Genomic DNA, 8,296 nt, shown 5'->3' on the forward strand with positions numbered 1-8,296 from the left:
CTGACCACTCTTTCAGAAAAGAAATGCTTCCTCAGGTCTAATCTAAATCTTTCCCGGCGTAACTTGTGGCCATGCTTCTAGCATAATGTTGTTTCTGGCATGCAAAAGCTATCCTTGGTAGTGCTCAAGTACACTGTATTCAGTGGCTCTTGAGCTTTTGTAAATGGTTCACAGCAGTTCACATGTTACTTGCTAGTCTTTCAGACTTCATTGGATAGTGTAAGCCTGTTCTCTGTATTCACGATCTGACTAAAGCATTTTCCACACTGATGTTACTTGGCTCAAAGGGAAGTTTTTGTCTCCATCAGACAGTAAGGACCAGGAGGGGAAATGCTACCAGAAACATGGCTGCATTCCCAGATCTGCCTGACCTTTTGGATGAACTAGGCAGATCCAGTCTGTTTGCTTTTGATGCATCTCTCAACCTTGTTTTGCATAATTAGACTGCCTTAGGCAGAGGCTGTTTCATGCCATCGTTTTGTGAAATACACTAGACAATGGGACCCAGACCACTATTGGAGCCATCTGGGTGCCACTGAAATGCAAATAATAAATCATCCTCATAGCAAGGCTTAAAATTCCAAGTTCTCTGCAATTGAAAGTAATTTGTTCATGTCTTCTTGAAAAGTTTGATGAACTTACATAATCATTTGCAGAATTTAGTAAGTACTGTATTGTCTTTCAGTGTTAAAATAGTACTCATGTTACTTGCATTTTTATTGGTTAATTATTACAGGCATTCAGATTATGTCTGAAAAAGATAGGGGCATGCATTGGTTGAGTTATTTAGTGTGTAAGTTGTTAGGCTAAAAGAAAACGACAGCTGCTTTGCCTGTGCTACTCTGCATGCTGTTACTAAACAAGTCTTGGGAGACATCACTGTTTGGGTGTGTTAGTTTGAATAGTGGTAATGTTTAGTGAAACACCTTGCTTTGGAGTTGCTTATTTTTCTCAAGAATACAAAGCATTTGAAGCAATCTGATCTTTCATAATATCTAGGCCTAACTGATTCTGTGTTGAGCAGTGCCTCATTTATATCTAGGACTAGTCTGCAGTTCTGCTATGAGCTGTGGAACACATTCATCGTGTGTTTAACTGATAATGTTTTTTCATGTTTTTTTTTCTTTTCTTACTCTTTATTTTCTGTTTTGATCCCATGGAGCTTCCAGAGCACACAGTGAATGTTCTCTGTTAAGTGGCTGCATCTTTTTCCAGAAGGGTTGGTACATTCAGAGTCTAATTAATCATTTAAGATTCCATCCAGGCAAAAACACAATTTCTGTCACAGATTCCAGAGTCTTCCCTATGTGGTTCCCATGAACACAAACAATAGTTCAGGGGTTAAGAAACTTCTCAATTCTGATTCCAGGAAGCTGAGACTCTCTGTTTTGCCAGCTACCATTGTAAGCAGATGGATTTCAATGGTCTTGCAGCATCAGAGGGAAATGTTTGGGGTTTGTTGTTGGTTTTTTTTCAGTTTTACATGCTTGCAGCTTATTAGCAGAGCATGGAGAATGGTGGATGCCAACTGCTAGGTGCATCTGCTTTGATCCATCAAGGTGATTTGAAAATAAATGGGGTAGTCTAGTCTTGTCCTCATCTTCACTTTCAGAGTCAGAACTCAGGAAGAAGAAAATTTCCTACTTTTGTATTACTGTGTCAGTAACGCCTCTGTGTGGTTATAATGGAGTTACATGAACGTGGCTATTTGCTCACTGCTCGAAGGAGAAGCACAACTGATGCCCCAGTTTCCAGCTAACTCAGTAGATCTGGCTTCCTCTTTACTTGCCCTGGTGTTTGCTACAAATACTGCATGTCTAATTAACCACATCTTCTTCAGTATGTCTTCACCATTCACTTGGGTATGATCCTTAGAAAGAGGAATTCTCAAGTGCCTCCATCACTTGCTCCAGAAGCAGAATGGAATGCCAGAGCTATTTAGAGATGAGATGCAAAGCCAATCCCTGTAGGTATTGTTGTGACTTTCAAAAGCTAATTTAGGTCTCTTTCCAGCTCTGCTCTGCCCTGTGTAGTGGTACGTTAAACCTGTGTATTTTAACTTCAGGAACCACTGTTTCACTGTTTCTCTCAGCGTAATTTGTGAGTCTGATAACTTGCTGATGTGAAAGAACTTAATCAAAGGGAATAGTAACAGTCCTTTAAGCTGTTAAAGTTTGTAGCTGTGTAATCTCCCTCGACAGTAATTCTGGAGCATATCTATTGAGTATGAGTCACTCCTCATTCCTGTGCTTCTTGAACTTGGACATTTTCATTTGCTCGGCTCTTTAGGTAGGTCACGAACGGGGGAAATCTCTGGTGGTGTTCCACCACGACGATGATTGGTATGAACATCCAAGTCAGCATGCGATGTTTGCTCAGAAATTGAGAAGAAAAACAAACAAAAAAACCCAGCATTTTTCACTGTCCTTTTCTTTATTTCAAGTGCATGAAGTAGTGGAGCACCATTCTGCTTTACTGGCATATGCTGTCAAGGAATTGCCTTGAAGATTTGAGGCGCTGGTAGAAAGTCCCTATGTAAGATATGAGGAAGGGTATGGCTCAGGCAGATTCCTCTGTGCTTAGACAGCCCTTTTTATGTTAAAAATAAATGCAGGAACACTTAGAACCCAAAATTTCATACCATTTATTTTTGAGTTCTGCTTGCTTTGGTTTTCAGCCAAGCAACTTTATGAAGGTTCATTTCCCACCTAAATAAGTAAGGCTGCATGTCTCTTTTAGCATATGAGTGATACCACATTTAATTTACCAGGACTACGTATATGCTTAAATGTAGCAGATTAATGTTTTGTTTGTTTCTTTTAACTTAGTGGCTTAACATTCAATTTTGCAGGATTTAACCTGCGATGTTTCCTAATAAAAAGGAGCAATTTTCTATGAGGGTCGCTCCAAAAGTAATGCCTCCTGTTTTATGATTTTGGCCCATGAGGTCAGTGGCAGATGTTGGTGATGTGGCAGTAGAGATTGACCCTTCCCACCAGTATTCCGTTACATTTTGTTGTCACATAACACATGGCAGCAGAGGCTATGTTGAGAAATAGTGTTTTGTAGCTGAGAACTTGCTCTATTGGATAAAGTTATTGTGTTCTTTGTAGCTGTTGTAGTCTCTGTGGAAATAAATAGGAGGCATTACTTTTGGGGCACATTACATACCATAGTATTGTCCTAGCTTCCTGTGTACTGGAATGTAATTCCATTGGTAGTGCTAGGTGTTATTTAGCATCTGAGATATTAAATTTGGTATTTGATATTTCCAGGGAAAATCTGTCCAACCCATTTTTTTCTATTTCCTTCTTTCTGGTTTATGTCACTTAGATGAGCTTTAAGTAATTTTGTTTGACTTGAAATAGCATATGGCAATTAAAAGTATTTGACAGAAGGAAAGGTTTATAACAGTAAGTTAGAATTTAGGGAAGTTTGTTCTGTCCTTGTCAGTGCTGATATTAGGCTTTGGAAATGATCATGGAGTGATGTCCTTGTTATTGCCATAACTATCACTGTTCTCACAGTAACTACTACTGCATTCCTTCTCCTGTGAGGGCTTTCTTTAAGAAATGGATGCAGCATTCCTATTCTTCTCTTTGTAAAATATTACCTGTAGCTGCATCTAGGGAGGAAACTTGCAGTCAGATTGAGTGGAAACCTTCAGTTCTTATCAATTCAGATCATGGTGGCATAATAGGGAGTAGTAACGGAATAATAATAAGGAACTCCTTCAAAACTGAAAATTGGATAAATGCTATTTGTTGTTGTTTGTTGACTGGCCATTGATGTTTTAAAATATGTTTGTACTTAGAGAAATACAACTAAATTTCAAAAGCTATCCCGTGCTTTCTGTGACAGATGCTACATGTGTTCCTAGCTCATGGATTCTGCTCAAGTAGCTAATAAACTGTCCAGAAAACTATCTGTTTTCATGTTGTATACTTTAGAGGTGAAAGTTACCTGAAATGTACGAGGCGTACCAGGAAACCTTTATGCTACTTTACTATTTTTTTTTTACCCCTCCTCTCTTTTTGTAGATCATTTCAAGTGATCCATTCTGGGTGCCAACCACTGAAGAAGAATATTTGCACTTTGGGGAAAAGGCAGACTCTGAGAACCAGGCCCGCAAGTACATGAATGCAGTAAGAAAGCGGAAGGGGCTCTACGTAGAAGAAAAAATTGTGGAGCATGCTGAAAAGCAAAGAACCCTCAGTAGGAATAAATAGCTGTGTCTGCTTTCTTTCTCTCCTGGTTCAGCTACGTTTTCTATGCAGCAGATTAAAAATTTCTCCTGGACTTGTTCTTTTACACCACGTTTCTTAAGCTTTCTAATGTCTGTGGCTTGTGTTTTGAAAAACATGAGCCTTTCCAACTTTTGTATGGAGAAAATAGTTTATTTACTTAAATAAATCATAGGCATATTTCTTGGAATTGGTCTCAGATTTTAAAGCTTTCTGCACTGTTGCTGTCACGGGATTGGGAACTCCTAATTTAATTGGTTTCTTTCTGATTTATCAGATGTAATTGCAGTTAGAGCTAGTTACCTAGTCTGTTGCGAATAAACTATGCAATGAATTTAGCTCCTCATTGTTTTTGTCTCGATTTTTTTAAATTGTTTTCATTTCTGTAATGTATTTGTTGCCCATGAGTACTTTCCATAGTTAGCTATATGCAAACATGTAAGCCTTCTTGGAGATTCTGAACTATTTTGTTTTACTGTGTTCCTTGTGCAGCCATCCAAATGAGGTGGGGCAGTCTCTACTCCCAGGTTGTAGCAATGCACTGTCCTTAAACCAGAGGGCAAAAATAGCACGTGTGGAAGAATGAGGACCGCCAACCAGACAAGGCTTTTCTTTTTTCCTCTCCTTAGAAAGGCATCTCATGTAAAGCTGGGAGCTGCCATGTCTGAACTGGGCACACAGCTCTCCCTGCCAATCCTGTTTGAGTATTTACAGACTCTTTACAGATATTTCTACCCATTCATCCTGTTCTCAATTCAGTGAGGAGAAATGCTTGCAGAAATAATACAGAATGTCTTGCTGTTTGCAGGTGGTTAAGATGCTGAAGTCCCCAATACGATTCAGGCCAACACTAACAAATCCCCCAGAGGCTGGAAGTTTTAGTTAAGAGGAATGGGAATCTTGCACAAGAGAAGAGAGATGTGGTGTATGGACTGTCTTCTCATTTGACTGCTTTGAACTGTAAAGGGAAGGAAGGATACATAGGTGGCCCAAAAGAGTTTCTGATATTTATTTAAATGAATAATTAAGTCCTTGAATCTCATGCCAGCTGACTGTCTGCTAATTCTTGTCTCTACTACTGGCAGAGTGTTGTGTTTCAGCTAACCGTGTAAATTGGCTGTTCTTTTCTTTCCAGAGTATAGCCAGCTTGATTTGTGATTGCCTAGCATTCCTTTAGCACCTGCTTGGTCCTTCTGAGTAAATATTCTCTGTGTCAATTAATGGAGTAGGCAGAAGTTACTCATATCAGTTCTCCTCCTGAGGGGAAAGGGAACTGTTACTTGTTTCACAAGCAGAATGACTGACTGCTTAGCTTTTATTTGAAATAGCAGTCTTCTTTTTTTTCAGTTTGTTTGCTTTCATTGTGAAAAGGCTTCCTTTTAAGATTGTATTTATGAATTATTCAAGCAAATGATCTTTCCCTTCTAAGGAAGGTTGTTCCATATATTGTTGTTTTGTGCAGCAGCCCTAATAGAGCTTATACAAATATACTGACGTCGTTTGGGCATTGCCAGCTGTATATCTGTGGAAGGTACTGCAGCCTGCAGAAACTGCTTGAGACATAAATAAATGTTTGTTTAATGACCTCTTGCCTACTACAGCTACTCTGCCAGCTGAATCTAAGGTGCAAGCAGGGATGCCTGGCCTGCAGTCACAAAGGTGCTTGGAGAACTGACGTAGTAAGTGGCCCTTCAGAGGTGGGAAGGTGTTGGTCATGGTTGTCACAACATAATTAATGTAAGCAGAAAGAGCATTAATGTAAGTTTAAAGTGATTTAACAGTGGCTCTCGTACTTTTTTATATTTTCAGATTGCATTTCAAACTGCATGAAGATGAGAATTGATTAAGGATGCTGCAGCCCTATCATTTGTAAAGGGCAAAAACTCCACTAATTAACCGAAGAAAATCAAACCATCCCACAAGTGCTAGGTCTGTTGTTTTCAGTAATGGCTTCTATTGCAAAGAGAATCTTAACTGCTTATATACAGTGAATATTTTTTTCTCTGGATTATTGGAAACTCTGCTTGCTGTAACTGATTTTTGCCTATCTTTGTTGCATATATATGAGATAATTTTGGAAAATCTCTGTGAAGCAGGACAAATAATATGCTGATGGAGCAAGCCATGGAAAGATTGGCTTGAGAAGTAGCCATTATCATCTTCCACCATCAGTTCTCTTGCTAAGTACAACGAATATTTAAAATGAGCGTGCACAACATTTAAGGTACTTCATTTGTGTAAATGTTCAGCTTTTAACTTTGTGGAAAGAAAAAACAGGCGCTTGATTTGATTTGGCTCTATTGTATTTAGGAGAATCAAATCTTGCAAACTGATAATGTATAAAAACAACATTAAGTTTCTAAGTGGTAATATTTATTAGAGAATGGTAATTATTCACTGGGTGGGTATTCCAAATGATTCCACTTTGTAGAAGGTAAAAACAGAAAAGGAGCTATATTTCTTCAGGTATTTCTCCAATATGCCTGAACTTTTTTCATTTATAAACCTAGTACCATTTACGGATGGCATGATCTAAGGAACAGAAACTTACGGGTCTTAAAACCTTCTGCACTATGACTTGGCAGCTGGACTGGAACCACAAATTCAAGTGACTTTTTTTTCTTGACTCTCATCATATCAACCTGAGTTCTGTGAGCAGGGTATCTTAAGGACTTGCTTCTTGTATTACATTTTCTCCTTTCTACGTTAATGTGGTTCAAGCTGCTGTGTAGACTTATTCTGTCCTTCTCCCTTGTTTTCCTTGTAAGCAGAAGTAAAGCATGCAAAGAAGAAGATATGAATGCGTTCAGTTTTGTCAGCACTTGTTTTTAATGCATTAAAAATTCTCGTGTAACTTCTGATTCACTTCAATTGTTCTTCAGACTGCTCATAAAAACGGAGGGGTTGAAATTAGGCAGGGATGTATAGCTGCCCTCATTGCATCATGTGAGGGAGAAGGACGGTCAAGAAGATGACTTAAGGTTTGTTCACTACCTTTTGTGGTTTTGACACACCATCCTTTGGTATTTATAACATTTTAAAATCCTTCTTTAGAATGTTAGATGTTATTAATTCTTCTGCTGTTTCATATTGGATCAGCTGCATACATGTGTCTGTGAAATGATGAAGTGCATGCATTTCTGATCGTGCTGTTTTTCACCAGTTTGCAGTTTTACTCCTCAAACTTATAATTATCTGTGATTTGCTTCTTGCTTATCCCTGAGGAGGATAATACTTGAGATAATAACTTGGAATGTCTCTATAGTCCTGAATGACTCTACTGGTGCTGAGAAAAACAGTTGACATGTAAGATTAAAAGAAAATCAACATTGACATGTAAATACCATTTTGATTTATCTTTATGTTTGAATTTTGGTCTCTATTTGATGTGACTCCATATTCTCCATGGTGAGTATTATGCTTTTTGATTTGTGTTGTTCTACTTTGGATTTACTGGGAAGTAAATAAGATGAAAATAACCATTTTTAATAGTTTCTATTAATCAAGTGAACTGAAAAGTTTGGGGGCGTTCATCCTTTATGGCAGTATCATTGCACGATCATAAAACTGTTGCGAAGCATGACTAACAGGAGGAAGAAATAGCTACTATTAAATGGTGTGGTTTGGGCAGTGACTTCTCTGTTCCAACAGATACTGTTTTCCTACAGACACTTTATATGTTTACTTATTTATAATTTATTTTTCCTCCTCCCTACTCATTTCTCCTCCTTGACTTCCTATTTTCCCGAGGGATCCAACTCCATAACCCCTCACCGATTGTTTAGAGGGATCTTTTCATTATCAGTTCATTTCAATATCATTCCTGATGCTGCTTGTCTTTGTAAAGATTTGCTGACTCTGGAATTGAAACCAAAAAGAGGAAAGAAGACAAGCAGAGTTTCAGTAGAGTTTTTCTGTTTGTGTTTTTGGTAGCTGCATAAAAGGATTTTCCTTCACCCTTACAAAAGTAGCACGTCTCATTGTTCCCTGGTGAGATTCCTAGGTGTTGGGTTTGTTGTTGTTTTTTTCCCTCAGAAAAGCTGCTAGTGTAG

The 8,296-nt window shown here is 38.4% G+C and overlaps 1 protein-coding gene across 1 annotated transcript in view; it reads left to right on the forward strand.

The window, feature by feature from the left end:
- Positions 1 to 4,582, forward strand: part of EFL1 (elongation factor like GTPase 1) — a 55,872-nt gene extending 51,290 nt beyond the window's left edge. The window contains exon 19 of the mRNA XM_065733964.1: positions 4,041 to 4,582. Coding sequence (XP_065590036.1) covers positions 4,041 to 4,229 — 189 coding nt within the window. The 3' untranslated portion in view covers positions 4,230 to 4,582. The remainder of the gene's footprint in view (positions 1 to 4,040) is intronic.
- The last annotated feature ends 3,714 nt before the right edge of the window (positions 4,583 to 8,296 follow it).

The sequence above is a fragment of the Cyrtonyx montezumae genome, unplaced genomic scaffold (assembly GCF_038088225.1).
Source record: "Cyrtonyx montezumae isolate F1298 unplaced genomic scaffold, pur_monq_1.0 scaffold_17, whole genome shotgun sequence".
NCBI classification, from domain to species: domain Eukaryota; kingdom Metazoa; phylum Chordata; class Aves; order Galliformes; family Odontophoridae; genus Cyrtonyx; species Cyrtonyx montezumae.